General features: G+C 40.7%; 2 protein-coding genes across 4 annotated transcripts; both read left to right on the top strand.

The window, feature by feature from the left end:
- Window positions 1–2,419: 2,419 nt before the first annotated feature.
- On the top strand, window positions 2,420–6,814 carry LOC114579103 (putative disease resistance protein RGA1). Of its 3 annotated transcripts, none has more exons than XM_028692801.1 (3): window positions 2,420–2,628; window positions 2,769–5,074; window positions 5,331–6,814. In XM_028692801.1, the coding sequence occupies exons 2-3, from the start codon at window positions 2,913–2,915 to the stop codon at window positions 6,520–6,522; spliced, it is 3,354 nt and encodes a 1,117-aa protein (XP_028548634.1). In that variant the 5' UTR covers window positions 2,420–2,628; window positions 2,769–2,912; the 3' UTR covers window positions 6,523–6,814. The 3 variants fall into 3 exon arrangements, with proteins under 3 accessions (XP_028548634.1, XP_028548633.1, XP_028548632.1); XM_028692800.1 differs by having other exon boundaries at window positions 2,420–2,658; XM_028692799.1 differs by having other exon boundaries at window positions 2,420–5,074.
- An 853-nt stretch (window positions 6,815–7,667) lies between these two features.
- LOC110093689 lies at window positions 7,668–18,272 on the top strand. Its single transcript, XM_020818659.2, has 7 exons — window positions 7,668–9,445; window positions 9,530–9,539; window positions 9,735–11,162; window positions 11,544–11,877; window positions 12,262–12,639; window positions 16,587–17,434; window positions 17,892–18,272. Exons 1-7 carry the CDS (start codon window positions 8,170–8,172, stop codon window positions 17,977–17,979), a joined length of 4,362 nt encoding a protein of 1,453 aa, XP_020674318.2. The 5' UTR covers window positions 7,668–8,169; the 3' UTR covers window positions 17,980–18,272.
- Window positions 18,273–19,207: the final 935 nt, after the last annotated feature.

Raw genomic sequence — 19,207 nt, 5'->3', positions numbered from 1 at the left:
AGACTAAAGTTGAAAGAAAGTGGTCACTAGTGGTGGCAGGTTGTGGGCTCAAAAAATTTTTAATTTTGGATTGTGATCCTGGCCTCTATACGCTATCAATCATTTTTTTATTTTCAAGTGTTTGTGTGATGATAACAGTAGAGAGTTTTAACTAAATTAGGTTCCGGGGGAATTTTCAGAAGGCAGATTGGGTTTTAAATAAGGCACTACCCAGAGATTTCGCCCTCATTTTGTGAGGACTTTTTTATCTGAGTTCTGGTTTCCTATAGGCACAAGCCCCTATAGTTAATTACCCCTCCTGATAAGAGAAGAGAACTTTCGATTAAGGCTAGTCATTAAAGGGGTCGAATAGGTTATAAACCTACCATATAATAATAATAGTTTTAGGGTTTAAATTTTGAATTTAGATTTTTATGATTTGAAATTTATTATTATAAACTTAAAATTGATGGTGGGGGGAATGAAGACGAGACCGATCATGATCTCATGGTTCCGTCGTCCCGAGCTGTCATTATCCCTGGTCTACTTAGTCAGAGGAGGTAGTCGACCCAACCTGACAGAAGACATCTTGTCGGCAGTCGTGGGTTGCTTTGTCCAAGAATACCTTGTAGACCTGGGTTGATGTTTGTCAAAGGGGATATATCTGAATCCACCTTAGTTTACAGAGGACTTTATGACTATCAAATATACCCTATGATTCATCGTTCAAGGGTTTGACGCCTTTAGGAAACATGCGGGCTTTGGCCGTGATCGTAATATAATTAATGGTGTCATTTTGCTGCAAAACCACCCGATCAGAGGACACATGCCACGTCCCTGTTGGCAAGAGACTATTTGAGGATGAATCAAAGTGATACACCGATACACATTCGCTCTTTGTGAGCTAAGGTTAATTTTAAATTTATCGCCCCCGACAAATGATTGCGGGAGATGGATGATTTTTAATTTTAATTTTGAGGTGATATATTTCATTTCAAGAATTTGAGTTGTTGTTTGATTTGAGATTTGACCCTTCCGGTTGAGATTTCCGATCAACACGGTTATCATCGGGGTGACATTAAAGCCACTTGTATTTTTTTGTAGGATTTTAAGAGGCATTTTGCAATTCAAGTCGTGTCGACTCCAATCCTTTTGAGGAGGATGAAACTTGAAATTAGACCCGCGCAGCATTCTCGAATCATTAGATTTATAATTTAGATGTGATGATTGGAGCACATGCGGGTTATAACATTTGACCCTGCGCAGCATTCTCAATCATTAGTGTTTATATTTTTAACATGTTGACCGGAGTACATGCAGGGGTATATTTAATTTAATGGATCACATTTAATACATAAAGGTATTTTAAAATATTTAAATATGATTCATTTAATCAAAATTTTACTTAGAAAAATACCCGATATTTCATTTAAGGGGCCTACGAACGCCTTCTGTCCGCTTGCACACATGTTGCGGATTTAGTGGCGTTAATCTAAGTCAGATTTGAGTTGTGATACGTAGAAGATGTGTTGTTTAATTTATTCAAGCTTATCGTATCATCTACTATAGCTTGTAAGGGAAATTTATCCAATAGCCATTAGAAGATCTTGTTCGTACTTGTAAATCAACTGCATTGGTTGCCACGAATTTTCTATTATATCCTATAGATCAATTAAATATGTTATAAATTCATTGTTTCTTCTCCTTGTGCTTTAGTGATATGCTTTCTTTTAGCAAAATGAAGGATAATTATTGCTAAAGAACACTGGAAAGAAATATCACATGTCAAGTCAATTTCAAATCAAATTAGAACTTAGTCATTTTGAGTTTAAGTCTAATATTATGTGATTAAATTTGATTCAAAATTGATTTTATGTTTAAATTATGATTGAATCAATTTGTAATTTTATGTCTAAGTCCCCTGTTGTTCAATAAAAATTTTGGTAGCCTTCCGGCGTCCCCTCCCTGGCGCCGAGAGGTAAGAAGGGGCTCGACTCGACCGGAGCATATCAACGGCGAGGAGATTTTGTCTTCAGAAGCTTCGATTGGCAATGATTGGTTGTAGATCGAGTGGTTGACATAGATTGGATGTAGATTGTGATACATTGTCGATGCTCGGTTAGAGATCCCTTTTTTATTGTTTTAATTTATCAAATAATTAATATTATAATTATTTTCAAATTGAATGATCATTTGAGCATTTTCCAATCATTTCAAAAATTTGACTAAGTCCCAAATTTTTCAGTAAATTTCGGCAGCCTTCCGGCGTCACCTCCCCGGAAATAATATAATGTATATTATAATAAATACATATATTTTAACATAACATCATATAATATAATATATAATAAAATATATCATAATATGATATGTATACAATAATATAATATACTTATTATAATATACTATATATTATTATGTATAATAGAATAGAAAGAGGGAGAGACGGAAACGAGCAGAAGGCCCGATCGGGCTAGGGTAGGATCAGAGACGGAGGTTCACGCACGGGTTTGGCGTCGACGGAGGCCGGTTTGGCCGGAGGTAGGCGGGTCCGGCGAGTCGACGGGAAGCTTGGAGGCTGGCTAAGGCACGAATCAGCTTCACTGTGCAGAGGAGTCGGCAGCCAGAAGCAGCGGTTGGTCGGAGTAGGTGAGATCAAAAACTTACAGGTCAACACAGGTGAGCCGTAGTGGTTGATGGTTGTGGTTAAGAGAAGCTGATGGTGACGATATTTGTATTATGAATTTTAGTTTCAATAATTGTTCTCAAAAGCTTTTTGCACGTCTTAGATCTGTGATCTGTCCACTCCACAAGAAGTTCATCCATTCCTCTTTATGAGAAGCTGGAGCTGAAGCTGAAGCTCTCCCTGCAACAAGTTTCAACTTGGATCGAACTGAGCTTATCCAAGCAATTAGATAGGGCAAACGATCGAGATGGAATCGGTAGTCAATTCGCTTGTTTCCAAGGTGCTTGGGACTTTGTACAACATGGCAAAGGAGGAGCTAGCAATGCAGTTAAGGTTGGAAGACGATGTGAAGACGCTTCAGGTCACCCTTGTACGTATCCAGAACTATCTCCAAGACTTTGAGAAGAAAAACATCAAGGAAGTTTCCATGAAACAATGGCTTTACCAAATCAACCAGGACATCTACGACATCGAGGACCTGCTCGACGAATACGCTGCCCTCAGAGACAATAATAGTGAAAGCACGAGCAGCAAAGTGGACAAGTCGAGTTCTTCTTTGTCTACAAAGGTACGCTTCTCTTTCCATGGCAAGTCTTCCAGCATCAAGAAAGTTGCATCCAATCACCGGATTGGTGTCGAGCTTCAACGGCTTAATAAACAGTTAAATGACGATATCAAAGGGCAAATACCCGAATTATCGCTTTTGCCTAACTTTGCACCTACTGGTCCGGTGGAGAGCCGGCGAATAAGATCGAATGACAGCACTACTTCTGTAGTGGTCCGTTCAGATATAGTGGGCAATAAAATACACGATGATGCTCGGCGCTTGATCGAGTTGTTGACCAAAGAGGATGACCGTGACAACCCTCTTGTATATGCCATCGTTGGAATGGGAGGGATTGGCAAAACCACCCTGGCCAAATTAGTATTTGATGATCACATAATCGCAAGCCGCTTTCAGGTAAATTTGTGGGTCTCTGTATCCCAGAATTACAATGAAAATGATATGCTGAGAAACATCATAACATCTGCTGGCGGAGATGGTGAGCGTTGTCTCAATTTTGACTCGCTCAGTAAGAAGGTTATCGATATCGTGAAAGACAAAAGGGTATTTATGGTGTTGGATGATGTGTGGGAGACTAAGAGAGTATGGAATGACATGTTGAGAATCTTGCTAAAGAGGGGCGTTGCAGAAGGAAGCAGGGTGCTCGTCACAACAAGAAACGAAGAGGTTGCAGCTCAGATGATGGCAGTCCACTCCCAACGCGTGCAGCCATTGCCTCTGGAAGATGGGTGGTCACTGCTCTGCAAGTCAGCTTTTCCTGCTTGGGTGCAGCAGAAAGCGAAGAATGACAAATGGAACCTCAAAGATATCGGCATAGAACTTGTCAAAAAATGTGATGGACTACCACTAGCGATCAATGCAATAGGAGGGATGTTGTCCAGCCAGAGCAAAACAAGAGAATCATGGGACTTTATTCTCAAGAGCAGCTCGTGGGAGGTGGAAGGGCTTCCTGATGAAATCAACTCTGCTTTATACATAAGTTACCAAGACCTGCCTAGGGATATCAAGCGATGTTTCTTGTATTGTTCATTGTTTCCTAAAGGAAGATATTTTAAGATTATGAATGCAAAAAACCTTTGGATCCAGGAGGGGCTCATCCATGATGAAAAGAATAAATCATCGCATGATGTTGCACAAAGGTACTTCAGAATACTAGTACAGAGGAACCTCGTGATACTAGATCGAGTATACATAGAAGCAGCCTATTTTAAGATGCATGACCTTGTCTACTCACTCTCACAGTTTTTAACTAGAAACGAGAATCTTGTCGCTACAGAAGAAAAAGAGATTTTAAATTCTGAATTCGATGGAAAGATAAAGAAGCTACGACGTTTTTCTTTTGTAGGCGGCCCCCATGAAACGACTAAAATCACAAAAAAATGTCTGCAAGAACATGTGTCGTTGAGGACCCTTTTGATCTTCAATAGAACCATTGGTAATATTGACAATGCCCTCTTCAATCATCTTCGTTATCTTCGGACACTATGGCTCCAAGGAACTAAAGTTACAGAGTTGCCTGAATCTCTAGGTTCCCTCAAGCTGCTAAGGTACCTAAACCTATCGCAGACTCCAATAAAGGAGTTGCCCATAACAATCCAAAACCTCAATGCTTTGAGGATTCTTGATGTTTCTGAGTGTGAAAACCTCCGTAATCTTCCTTCATGCATTATGAAGTTGCATCATCTATGTTCTCTTACAACTAAAGGTTCCGCATTGGATCATCTACCTCCGGGAGTGGGAAATTTGAACAAACTACAACTTCTTGAATTCATTGTGCCTCTAGACCAGGATATTGCACGGGAATCCTCTACTGTTAAGGAGTTGGAGAGACTCACGGAGCTAAGGTTTGTATTGCGTTTTAATAAAATTTTACTCTTGTTTTGTGTGCTAATTATCTACGTTTACATTAAAAAAAACCTAATTAATTAGAAAACAAAAAACTAACAATCTTATCTATGATGCACCAACATTTTATAATGATTCAGCATATTATGTCGGAAATATACAAAATACTTACACTTCAAACTTCCAATCTATATTATGATAATCTCTTATTTAATTGAATTTAAGAACTAACAGATCTTGTTGATTGGCCACCAGGCAATTAAATTTGTACAAGCTGGAGAGGCTGTTGGACAGCTCTCAAGCAAAAAGTGCTTCTCTCAAAGACAAACCACACCTCAAAGAACTCGAACTGAGTTGCTCCGAGAGAGATTCTAATGAAGTTTCTACAGATGATTCCGGCAGAATTGAGGAGGTCTTTGAGGATCTCCTCCCTCCAGTCGAACTAAAAATTCTTAAAATTACCAACTATTTTGGATGCAAGCTACCAAGTTGGCTGGGATCTCGACTATTTAACATTCGATTTTTGAAAATAACTGGTTGTGGCAATTGCAAGAAACTTGATGGATTAGGATTGCTGCCTTTCTTGGAAGCATTTTATATTGAAGGTGCATCATCAATAAAAAGCATTGGCCCCGAATTCTACACAAACAAAAACATAGAAAATGGTGCAAATCAAAATTCTGTCTTATTTCGAAGTTTGAAGCTATTGAGCTTTGAAAAAATGGATAGCTGGGAGGAGTGGAGTAGTTTGGGGAAAGATATACGTGTGATGCCTTGTTTGGAGGTTTTGCAAATTTATGCATGCCCAAAGCTCAAGTGTATTCCCGAAGAAGTCCTGTCAGATAGATATTTGAAGAAAATAAGAATATGCAAGGCTCCCCAACTCCTCCTAAAAAAGCTGCACAACCTTATTTTTCTAAAAATCATTGAAATTGGAAACATCCCTTACCTGGAGAAGATCTCGGAAGTTCCGGCGCTTGAACGACTAAAGATAGAGGACTGTCCGGGGATTAACTTGGTGGAGCTTACACATACATTGCAGAATATCGATTGGAAAGACTTCAATGCTGACTCACTTCCAATGTGGTTTTCCACTCATGGCCATGAGGATGACAACAACATAAAAGCCACTTACCTACAAATAAGTTGCAAAGAGGAATTGGTGAGGAAGATATGCGTCAATGATGTTCATGAGTGGTCTAAAATCCAACAATTTGACAACATCTCTGTCTTGGACGAGAACGAACGTTTAAGGCTCATCCACCCCGAAATGCCCAATAGCTTCGCTAAGTATGACGGGCAAGTTAAATGGGCAGACGTCTCAGGTCAAGTAGATGAGGAGGAGCTAATTATACTTAAAATACGACGTGGCGAAGTGGAGGAGCCCCTTATGGGTGAATTCATGTGTGCATCGGACACGAGTCTTGAAAAATCGTCAGAAGAATGACGCGGAGTATCTTTATTTGCTGTGCCGGAGGATCATTTTATCAAACACCTGAATAGTTAGTTAGAATATACTCCATTACTTTCTGCTTTAGGCCGTTATAGCACATGTGCTCCTTTTTATTTCAGTAGTTAATTTTAGTATAGTATTGGAGGAGTGAGCAGGATACTTAAGGGAAGGGAAGGAGGAGAAGCAGAGTCTTTTAGTTTTTTCTGAGTTTATACAAACAGTTTACTGTTCCATTGTTTTTACTTCTTGTTGCTAGTAAACCATTTGTGCAGGGACCTACATCAAAGGAACAATGGATAAACTACAGAACCGATGTACTTCTGGTGTTTGTAATATTGATAATAAGCAAAAACTGCGAATACATTCTGTTTCCTCCTGTATGTATTTCTTTCTTTTCTCCGTAATACTAAAACTGACTATAGCAATCATAAAAGAAAATGGCAGTACGGTAAGCAGAAATGGTAAATAAGAAAGTGGCGAATGCATGAGTTTGTTAAGGAAGATAAAATGCCCTGCATAGGCTCACTTATTAACGTGATATGTATCAGTCCTCCCCGTGTTCAAAAAAGCTCAACTCTGACGAGCTAGCTGATATAATGCCGTCGTCTGGTGGTGTGTATGCCCAAATATCTAAGACAATCGCTCAGTAAGAAGTTTAAGGATACATTGCAGGATAGAGCTGGCTCCGCAAAGAATAATTTCTCCTTTAGATGTCATGAATTTACTTATTTATATTTACCTTTCTACATAGTGCATGAAAAAATGTGTTAGACTTGTTATAAAAAAAAAGTTAAATTATATAATAAAAAAACTTCCAATAATTAAAGGGTACACACGCTATTTTTATGACGAAGTCTTCATTTTTTAAAAAATATTGTACAATTACTTTATTATTAATATTATTAAAAATATATTTTTTTCAATATAAGTCTAGAGTTTGATGGAGAATTTAATAGACATAATAATTACTTCTAAAATTTTTTAAAAAATAATGAATAATTATTAGACAAATTATAAATTTTATTTTTAAATTGAAAAAAAATACAATTCATTTAACAGAACTCTAAAGTGCATGAAAAATTTTAATTGCAAATCTTAAAACTATTTAAACTCAAATAAATTTTACCACTTAGATTTTCTTTTTTAATCTGCTTAAGAAGAAATAGAATACTTGAAAAAAAGAAAAAGAGATACAAACAAAATCAATTTATAAATTAAAACTTTTTAATCAATATTCAAATTCCAACCCTTAAAGAAGAAAAGCATGGAACTCTTCATTCGCAGGGAAAAATTCCTCAAGCGGTTTGTTCTCTCTCTCTCTCTCTCTCTCTCATGAATAGAACAAGTTTTTCTTTCATGAGGCCCCCAGCCTGCATCCACCCCTAATTATATATGTGATTACTCAGTTTTTAATTATTTTTATATTTGGTGCATTGAAAATCGTCAAACAATGTCAATTATAAGGCAGATATTTTTATGATTAATCTTAGATTCAATAAATGGTCTCAAAAGCATTTTTCACGCGTTAGATCTGTGGTCTCTGCATTACAAGAGAAGCTGAAGCTGAAGCTCTCCCTGTGCAAGTGTCAACTTGGATCGAATTGAGCTCATTCAAGCAATTAGATAGGGCAAACGATCGAGATGGAATCGGCGGTCGAGTCGCTTGTTTCCAAGGTGCTTGGAACTTTGATCAACATGGCAAAGGAGGAGCTAGCGATGCAGTTAAGGTTGGAAGACGATGTGAAGAGGCTTCAGGTCACCCTTGGACGCATCCAGAGCTATCTCCAAGACTTTGAGAAGAAAAACATCAAGGAAGTTTCCATGAAACAATGGCTTAACCAAATCAACCAGGACATCTACGACATCGAGGACCTGCTCGACGAATACGTTGCCCTCAAAGACAATAATAGTGAAAGCAGAAGTAACGAGGAGGACAAGTCGACTCCTTCTTCGTCTAAAAAGGTACGCTACTCTTTCCATGGCAAGTCTTCCAGCATCAAGAAGGTTGCATCCAATCATCGGATTGGTGTCGAGCTTCAACGGCTTAATAAACAGTTAAATGACGATATCAAAGGGCAAATACCCAAATTATCGCTTTTGCCTAAGTTCGCACCTACTGGTCCGGTGGAGAGCCAAATGAGATCGAATGACAGGACTACTTCTGTAGTGGTCCGTTCAGATATAGTGGGCAATAAAATACAAGATGATGCTCGGCGCTTGATCGAGTTGTTTACCAAAGAGGATGACCGCGACAACCCTCTTGTATATGCCATCGTTGGAATGGGAGGGATTGGCAAAACCACTCTGGCCAAATTAGTATTTGATGATCACATAATCGCAAGCCGCTTTCAGGTAAATGTGTGGGTCTCTGTATCCCAGAATTACAATGAAAATGATATATTGAGAAACATCATAACATCTGCTGGCGGAGACGGTGAGCGTTGTCACAATTTTGACTCGCTCAGTAAGAAGGTTATCGATATGGTGAAAGACAAAAGGGTATTTATGGTGTTGGATGATGTGTGGGAGACTAAGAGAGTATGGAATGACTTGTTGAGAATCTTGCTAAAGAGGGGAGTTGCAGAAGGAAGCAGGGTGCTCGTCACCACAAGAAACGAAGAGGTTGCAGCTCAGATGATGGCAGTCCACTCCCAACGCGTGCAGCCATTGTCTCTAGAAGATGGGTGGTCACTGCTCTACAAGTCAGCTTTTCCTGCTTGGGAGCAGCAGGAAGCGAAGGATGACAAATGGAACCTCAAAGATATCGGCATAGAACTTGTCAAAAAATGTGATGGACTACCACTAGCGATCAATGCCATAGGGGGGATGTTGTCTGCCCGGAGCAAAACAAGAGAATCATGGAAGTTTGTTCTCAAGAACATCATGTGGGAGGTGAAAGGGCTTCCTGAGGAAATCAGCTCTTGATGCGGAGCATTTTAAGTCTAAAGTGTCCCTTAGAATAGCTTATGTAGTTTGCTTTAAGTTTTCTAGAATCTTCTAGGATTCTCTAGGTTTTCCTTGCTTTGGCATTATATATAGGGAATGTGTAGGAGAAATGCATTGAATGATATATTTTAGTCTTTGAAGCTTTTGAAAAGCTCTCTTCTTCTTCTTCCCTGGATTGGGAAAACCCAAATCCTTCTTGCAGGTCGCATCTTCCGACGATCCACTACATCAGTTGGTATCAGAGCCTGGAGCTTGTGAAGATCGATGGATTGCGGAAGAAGGTCGGCTGTCGACGACGATCGAAGCCGCAAAACAAGATTGGCGGTCGACGACGATCGACGCCAAGGAAGGTGGGCTGTCGACGATGCTCGAAGCCGGATCGCCTTCTATCAAGCTCAATCGAAGAAATCGCTCGATCAGGTAGACAGAAATCTTGATCGGATTCGCGAAAACCTTTGGGCAATAAGGAAGATGAGAATGTCGTCGGCAACCATACCGAGGTATTCTTCTTCTTCTTCGATCTCCTCGTCCGTTTCACGCAGATGCTATCCATCCCGCCATACTCCCCCAGTCGTTGATGATTACGCTCCGCTCGAACTCCCGCTCAAATGGTGTGATCCACCGCCGGAATACCCACCGCTCGAACTTCCATTGCAATGGCGAAATCCTCCGCCTCCACAGATTACGTCGCCTCGCAAACGGAACTCCGATCTTGATCCGATCCAGCTCGATTCCGCTCTAATAGACGCATCTCCGAGAGTGGGATACTCCCCAAATCCTTCTGTCACCGGAGTCTTCCGACCGCCAGAACTCTCAAACCCGCATGACGGCATTCCCATAACCGACATTCAACCCGATCCCACCGCTGCCACTCCGCCATTGCCATCCGCACAGACAGAGCTCCCACACCCACACCCACTATGCTCTCGCAATCTCGCTCTTGGCGTGGAGCCTGATCTCACACGATCCAATTCCAGCTCTGCCTCTGCTTTATCTCTCGACCGACCGGCGGACCTTTCCGCGCTCCAAGCAACAAGATCAAACCCGCCCACTCCGTTCTATGCGCTTGTGACCGACGGCTTCCACCATCCGATCCAGCTTCCACCTCCTGACCTGGCAGCGTCTAATGTTGTGAACATGGATGACGGCTCTGCTCCGATAACCCCGGTCCAGGCACATCCTACTACCGCTGAAGGAATCCTACAGCATAATGCACATCGACAGAGTACCTCCTACGCTATTTGTTGGCTCGGCTCCCCTAACCACACGTCCCTGAGCTTCGGTGATAACCATTCCCATGGTAACAACATCATCACAGTAGTTGCCACTGCCTCCGGCGACAAAAGCAACGATGAAGATCGAGTTCAGCTTCTCCTTACCAAGATCCTGAAACCGCACATCAGGTACTTTAAAAACTACAAGGGCTGGATCCAGCTGGAGATCGTGAGCCCTAGAAAGTTAGTTCGGCTAGAAAAGGCCTGCTGTGGCTGCACCGACGATATCTCATATGGGATTGGTAAGCTTGAAAACCATGACACAATCTTACTGCAGGTGAATGGTCTTGCCGGAGAGCCTCCACTGGAGCTCCGTCAGCTACGGAGCCTTAAGTCGAAGGACCTTTCAAATAATGCATTCATGGCTGAGACCCCTCCATCGTTCGTTGGGCTGAATAAGCGTACTCTCCTTACGTTTGGTGCATGGAGCCTTTCATCATCATCTGATTCATCTGAGAACAAATCCTGAAAGGTTGGGGTTATGGACATATCTGAACTTGTTAACTTCATGAGGAATCCTGGTTTTGAACTACAATATCATACATATATTTGTGGTGTTGGTTATCATGACACCGCTTTCAAATTGATCAAGGTAATGAGTTGTAAAGTCTGGTCTCGTGAAGATGTAAATGTGATTAAGCGGATGAAAGTTATTGGCCAACTAATTCAAGATGCACATAAATTGTTCGGTGAAATGCATAGTAGAGAACTAATGTGTACAATAAATAGGATGACTCTTCCTATTGACAAATTATCTTATATAGAAGAGAACTATCCGTCTGTGTGTGGTTGCAGAACTTGGGATCCTATTTTTGACATTATGGCTTTGATAAATGATTTGTTTGAAGAGCTTCTTCTTATCTATGATATAGTGCCCAACAATAGTCATGAACGACTACTCTTTGACAAACCAAAATCAATGCTTGATTGGAAACAGAAACTACATGTGATCAAAGGAATAGTATCAGATGCTCCAAAGTACATGGAATTCTGGAGTGAAAGAAGAGACTCTGGAGCTTCTAATTCTCATCAGATTTATCTTATTTCCCTTGCTAAAAGCATGCTTACTAATGATGATCTTGTTCATGATATAAGGATCCCACGACAAGAAAAAAAGATGTTTGATTTTGTGATCTTCTACGACCCGTAGACCACTCATATAATTTGGACTTTGGATTATCTTATACCTGAATTGATGAGAACAAAAATGACGATTACTAGCATTAATGTTTCATCATTCGAAGGATTTCAGCTTGAGAACATGTACAAAAGAATTAAAGTCTTCGACCCAGGAGGATGGATCATAATCTTTCTCCCGATGACGAGGCTCGACGGAGTCGAGCTCTTTTGATGCAAGGGGAGAATGATGCGGAGCATTTTAAGTCTAAAGTGTCCCTTAGAATAGCTTATGTAGTTTGCTATAAGTTTTCTAGAATCTTCTAGGATTCTCTAGGTTTTCCTTGCTTTGGCATTATATATAGGGAATGTGTAAGAGGAGAAATGCATTGAATGATATATTTTAGTCTTTGAAGCTTTTGAAAAGCTCTCTTCTTCTTCTTCCCTGGATTGGGAAAACTCAAATCCTTCTTGCAGGTCGCATCTTCCGACGATCCACTACATCAGCTCTGCTTTATACATTAGTTACCAAGTCCTGCCTACGGATATCAAGCGATGTTTCTTGTATTGTTCCTTGTTTCCTAAAGGCAGTGTTGACCTCCATGTTATACCCAAAAGAATAAAAAAAGGGAAAGAAGCTCAAAATCCTACCTTGCCCTATAGATCCAGGAATCCCGTCGAATTGCTGTGCACTCGGCGCCGCTCGCGTCGCTTCCCGCGATTCCTGCCCGGATATCCTGCGACTCCCCTCGATCAAGCCTCCCTCAGCGTCGTTAAATAGAGCCCGAACTCCTTCCATTCGCAGATCACACACGACGCTGCTCGGCTCTCTCCCATTTGCAAATCCCACGACCTCCATTTCTCTCCACGACATTCAACTCCCGACCTCCTCTCCCGATACCTCTATCCCACACGATCGAGCTCTCTGTCCGACCACAGCTCCGACCTAGCTCCACTGTACCGAAGCTCAACCCGACGGGATCTCTTTCCCGACCCACAGATCCCGCCGTCTTCGCTTCCAACAGAGAGAGAGAGAGAGAAAAGCTAACCTCCTCTTCCAAAGCCTCCGATCAACCGGTCGTTCTCCTCCCTACCCGACGCCCTAGACTCGACCGAACTCCTCCCAAAACCGAGCTCCTCAAGCCCTAGCCGCATCCTTCAGCTCCTCCGCCTCCCTCCGACGTCGCCCCTTCCTGTTTGGATCGGAGGTTATAAAATTTTGATCGGGAGTAATAGCAGGAGCTCTTGAGCTGTGAAGGTAACATTCTCCCATACGCGCGCTTCTCCGGCCCGATCCCGTGAAACAGAGAATGTGGAGGGATATTTTTTTTATTTATTATTAATATTATTATTTATTAGGCAATGGTAGGAGGGAACCCGGTGCGACACCTACGACGAGGTAGGCGAGTGACCCCTCGATCCATGTGTCAACCACTACAACCCGCGAAGGTACGAATGCTTCTAAACTCAAAATACTACTTCAATATTCGTGGCAAATCGAAGAACTGTCCTATACACGCCTTTATTGGTCATGGTAGGATGGGACCCCGATGCGGCACGTACGGCGAAGCGGGATCACTCATAAGTACCCCCGAGCGGGGGGAAAGCAAAATTGTATCTTTCATAAAATACTTTTTAAAAAAACCCCATGCACGCCTTTATTGGCCGTGGTGGGAGAAAATAATAAAAAATACTGCCGCGGTGTCTCACCAACACCAATCGTGCACGTCTTTATTGACGTGGCGGGTAGGCGGCCTCTTGATTTTTCCCCTAAACGGGGGAGACGTCAGGAGGCTGCCGAAATTTTGTCTGAAATCAGACAATGACTTGGAGCAAAATGGGACTTGTGGACTTGATTCAATCTACTTAAATAAACTTGAATCCAAATAAAAAAAGAGATGTGCAAATGAAATTGAAACTTAAGCTTACTATTTGAAATGGGACTTTGACTCTACAAGACAACAAGGACTACACTCGAACTTGTATTTGAACTTGAACAAGACATTGAACATCGAATGAATAGCATGAAATATGATAAGGATTATAATTTTGCCAATCAATATCATTAATCATGCAAGCAAGGACCAATGTATAATAAATATGCTAGCTTGATATATATTGGATGCTTATGATATATTGTCTAAAATCCAAGGCAATAAATCATAATGAATTATAGTGAATGTGATTGAATTCAAAATTCAAAAGATCAAAAGTCTCAAATCAAAGTTGATTTGAACTTGACTTGAATCAAAAGGCCATATGACTCAAGGGTGATAAATATCCAGTGTGTATATGAATTGATCTCAATCAAATTAAAGCATTCAAACGATTGCAAGCAACTATCAATGAACAAATTATCATGTACTATTCTTGAAGGGATGTTCAATGTGTGGTTTAATGTCCTTGCCAGTGGATCCACAAGTTCGTTTAAAGAAGTTGGATAGTATTTAACGAAAGAATCCCCCAAAGAATGATACAATCTGTCCACAATGATTATGCCAACCCAGATGCTGATTTTAACTGGAAATAATGATAATGTTGTTATTCATGTCATTAGCCTTCAAGAACTATGGTGGGCATAGTGATTTGCAATTTATTATACACGATAAATGCAGCATGCTTGTAAACATTGAGGGGAAACAACTTGATTGCAATGGTGTATTAGTGTGCTCATGGATAGAACACTAAGGCCATACACAGCTGATGTCACTCAAGTGTAAACAAATACACTAGACTCCCTCAAATGACAACAACCAGCACATACGAAGAAATGGATGACAAATATACAAGAACTGTGATAAATGCAAAATCCCTTATATACAATGGAAGATCTGCAACACATACGATCTCTCTACTGACATAGATGTATGTGCCACAACATCCACCCATGGGTAGATGCATAAAGACTACAGTAAATGCAGTATCATGTAGTCAACATCAGTCTAACGATGAATACATCTACCTCCAGCAATAGTGGATGTATCGTAAAGATCAAAATCACAGCAAAATACATAAAGGCTACAAGTTCCTATGAGCTTCTACAACATAAAGCAGGAGATTAGTTGGTATACTACGATCCACCAGCAGAATGCAACGAGTAGTGTACGACAGTCTACCTGTACAAAACAACGAACAACTCTATTCAGAAGCTGCTACGCCACGCCACCGGATCCGCAACTTCTATGCAAGCGGACAGAAGGCGTCTACGAACAATTCCAAAATACCCCTACACGTGCACTATAAATTGTATACACATAGGTACACTAAAGGGGAAAGTACGATCAAACACCCGCAAGGGCCCCGGCGAGCGTGCCATTGGTACACACGTGACGTCCAGGGATGCTTCGCGGGTCAACAAGTAAATCATGTTCGGATCCGATCATTCTATACGGATCAATAGGAGTCGACAGGTTTCGAACCGTTGAGCAAATATACGGTTGCGGCGACCGGTATATTTGTATTAATACATTCATATTAGGCCTTCAAAGTCTATAACACTAAGAATTTACTAACAATGGCACAAAGCCTACGAAACCCAATCCTCGGCCAACAGCTCGGCCGAGTCAACAAGGTTCAGTCAACAAATGGAAATGACCCCAAACACCCCGATGATGGCCGTGTTGAATGCTAATATCAACCGGAGGGGTCCATTCTAAATATTTCAAATTCCACTCAGATGCCTACGAAAATCTAAAGCTCCATAAAGTCCAAAATTTCAGAATCCCAAAATTCCAAGATATTTAAAATTGAAATAAATCCATCAAACACATAAAGCAAAAATCATCCGCCCTCCGCAACAGTTTGCCGAGGTGGACAAATTAAAATTTACTTCAGCTCACAAAAAAGCTAAATGCCTAGTCGAAAATATCACTAGGATACATTCTCAAACAGTCTCCTGCTAGTAACGACGTGGTACGTGTCCTCTAACCGACAGTTTTGCCGCCAAATGGCACTGCAGGTAAACGGTTATGACCCGGTGCCCTCTGAACCGAGTGGTTTTGCCGCCAAATGGCACCACAAATACCGGTTATGGCCAGCGCCGATAAGCTCCTTATTGGTATCAAATCCTTGAGATATGAATCAATAGGATATAATCGATAGGGCACAAAGCCCTCTGTTAGCTAAGGTGGATTTAAATTTATCCCCTTAGACAAACATTCACCCCAGGTCTACAAGGTACCCTTGGACGAAGCAACCTATGGCTGTCGACAAGGATCCTTCTGTCAGGTTGGGTCGACTACCTCCTCTGACTAAGTAGATCAGGGACCACGATGGCCCGGGACGACGGAACCATGGGATCTTGATCGGGTCTATCATCCATTCCCCCACCATCCGCTTTAAGTGCAAGATGGTGCAATTTCTATTTTGAATATCAAAATCTTCAAATTCCCAACTATTTCCAAACTTTCCAAATACTCAAATCCAAACCAATTTTCAAATTCCAAATCCTAAAACCCTATGCTGATACTATATGCTAGATAACACGTATATTCTACGTATCTGATTGACGACTAGCCTTAATCGAAAGTTCTCTCTCGAGATCGGGAGGGGTAATTAACTATAGGGGCTTGCGCCTATAGGAAACCAGAACTCAGATCATAAAGTCCTCGCAAAATGAGGGTGAAATCTCTGGGTAGTGTCTTATCTACAAATCCATCTGCCTTCCAAAATTTACCTCAGAACTTATTCAATTAAAACTCTCTCGCTCGAATAATAAAAAAGAAATCGCGTGGTGGAAAGGCCGGGGTCGAATTTTCGGAGCCCACAGGCAGATATTTTAAGATTATGAATGCAAAAAACCTTTGGATCCAGGAGGGGCTCATCAAACATGAAAGGGGTATATCATCGCACGATGTTGCTGTCAGTTATTTCACGATTCTAGTACAGAGGAACCTCGTGATACTTGATCGAATATACATAGAAGCAATTTATTTTAAGATGCATGAACTTTTCTACTCGCTCTCTCAGTTTCTGACTCGAAACGAGAATCTGGTCGCTGCAAAAGAAGAAGATATTTTAGATTCTGGATTGGTTGGTAAGATGGAGAAGCTGCGGCGTCTTTCTTCTATAGGTGACCCCGACAAAACAACTAACATCCACCGAAGATCTCAGCAAAAACAGTTGTCGTTGAGGACTCTCTTTATCTTTGATAAAACCTATTGTGATATTGATAATAACCTCTTCAATCATCTTCGTTATCTTCGAATACTATGGCTCCGAGGAACTAAAGCTACAGAGTTGCCTGCATCCCTAGGTTCCCTCAAGCTGCTAAGGTACCTAAACCTATCGCAAACTCCTATAAAGGAGTTGCCCATAACAATCAAAAACCTCAATGCTCTGAGGATTCTTGATGTCTCTGAGTGTGTAAAACTCTATAATTTGCCTTCATGCATAATGAAGTTGCATCATCTATGTTCTCTTTCTACTAAAGGTTCTGCATTGGATCATCTACTGCCGGGAGTGGGAACTTTGAACGAACTACAAGTTCTTGAATTCACCGTGCCTCCGGATCAGGATATTGCACGGGACTTATCTATTGTTAAGGAGTTGGAGACCCTCTCGGAGCTAAGGTTTGTATTGCTTATTAATCAAATTTTACTCTTGTTTTGTGTGCTTATTATCTCATATATATAATAACCTATTTAATTAGAAAAAAAAATTATCAATGTTATCTGTGATGCACCAACACATTCCAATGATGAAGCATATTATGTTGAACATATATAAAACGCTTGCATTCCAAACTTACAAATTACAATCTATATTATGATGATATCTGTTGAAGTTTAAAGAACACAAGAAACAGAGAGAGGAAGAAAGCTTGAGCACAGAACTCGAAAGCAGAATAAGGAAATTATTATTATTATCTTTCTTGTTACAGGTTACACCATATAAATAAGTATAGTTGCGGTACATGGCCGCTACATATATGGTAGTATAATAAGCCCGTATTATATTGTTGTGTTTCTAATAATATCTTCTTCAATTGAATTCAAGAACTAACCAATCATGTTAACTGGCTTACAGACGATTAGATTTGTTCAAGCTGGAAAGGGTGTCAAACAGGCCAGAAGCAAAAAGTGCTGCTCTAAAAGACAAAAAATACCTCAAATAGCTTGGACTAAGTTGCTCAGAGAGTGATTCTAATGAAGTTTCTATAGAAGATTCCGAAAGAATTGAGGAGGTCTTTGAGGATCTCCGCCCTCCAGTCGAACTAAAAATTCTTAAAATTACCAACTATTTGGGATGCAAGTTACCAACTTGGCTGGGATCTCCAATAAATATACGATACTTGAAAATAACTCGTTGTAGCAATTGCAAGAAACTTAAAGGATTAGGATTGCTGCCTAACTTGGAAGCACTTTATATTGAAGGTGCAGCATCAATAAAAAGCATAGGCTCAGAATTCTACACAAACAACATAGAAAATGGTTCATATCAAAATTCTGTCTTCTTTCCAAAAATGAAACTATTGAGCTTTGAAAATATGGATAACTGGGAGGAGTGGAGTAGTTTGGGAAAAGATATACCTGTGATGTCTCAATTGGAGGTTTTGCAAATTTATGCTTGCTCAAAGCTCAAGTCATTTCCTGAAGAAGTACTGTTTCATGCAGCTAACTCATTGAAGAGAATAAGAATATGTAAGGCAACCCAACTCCTCCTAAAAAAGCTGCACAACCTCCGTTTTCTAGAAATCATTGAAATTGGAAACATCCCTTACCTGGAAAAGATCTCGGGACTTCCGGCGCTTCAACGACTAAAGATAGAGGACTGTCCGGGAATTAACTTGGTGGAGCTTACACATACATTGGAAAATATTGATTGGAAAGACTTCAGTGCCGACTCACTTCCGATGTGGTTTGACGACAACATAAAAGCAACTTACCTGCGAATAAGTTGCAAAGAGGAATTGGTGAGGAAGATAGGCTTTAACAAAGAAAATGGAGTTCATGAGTGTTCTCAAATCCAACACTTTGATAACATCACTGTCTGGGACGAGATCGAATGTTTCACCTACACTAAAACGCCCCGCAGCTTCACTTCAGGGGAAGACGTCTCAAGTTCAGCAGACGATAAGGAGGATGAGCGAATTTGTCAGGATGTCGATTTTGTTTTCTATAGTCTTTCTCTTGATGGCGAAAAATCAGACTGAAATTCTAGCGGCGGAAAAAGTTTTTGATCCAGTTCAGAAATTGAAGGATATGGCTGAAGTGAGCTCCCGGTAACTTTTTGATCCAGGTCATGATTAGACTGTAGATTTTAGTCTTTCTACAGCTTGGGGCGCAAAATTACCGTCTCTGTCTGGAGCTACCTATTCTTCGCTTTTATCGTTTCTTGTGATA

Source organism: Dendrobium catenatum, unplaced genomic scaffold (assembly GCF_001605985.2).
Source record: "Dendrobium catenatum unplaced genomic scaffold, ASM160598v2 original_scaffold_280350, whole genome shotgun sequence".
Taxonomy (NCBI): domain Eukaryota; kingdom Viridiplantae; phylum Streptophyta; class Magnoliopsida; order Asparagales; family Orchidaceae; genus Dendrobium; species Dendrobium catenatum.
This window is presented reverse-complemented; position numbering and strand designations above follow the sequence as displayed.

Excerpts from the sequence above, each read along its gene's own strand:
- LOC110093689 (XM_020818659.2), top strand. The coding sequence starts at position 8,170 with ATGGAATCGGCGGTCGAGTCGCTTGTTTCCAAGGTGCTTGGAACTTTG. Across the intron at positions 11,163-11,543 it reads AATAAGCGTACTCTCCTTAC|AACTTGGGATCCTATTTTTG; the intron begins GTTTGGTGCATG and ends GTGTGGTTGCAG. Across the intron at positions 11,878-12,261 it reads AAAAAAAGATGTTTGATTTT|TATATTTTAGTCTTTGAAGC; the intron begins GTGATCTTCTAC and ends TGCATTGAATGA.
- LOC114579103 (XM_028692801.1), top strand. The coding sequence starts at position 2,913 with ATGGAATCGGTAGTCAATTCGCTTGTTTCCAAGGTGCTTGGGACTTTG. Across the intron at positions 5,075-5,330 it reads GAGAGACTCACGGAGCTAAG|GCAATTAAATTTGTACAAGC; the intron begins GTTTGTATTGCG and ends ATTGGCCACCAG.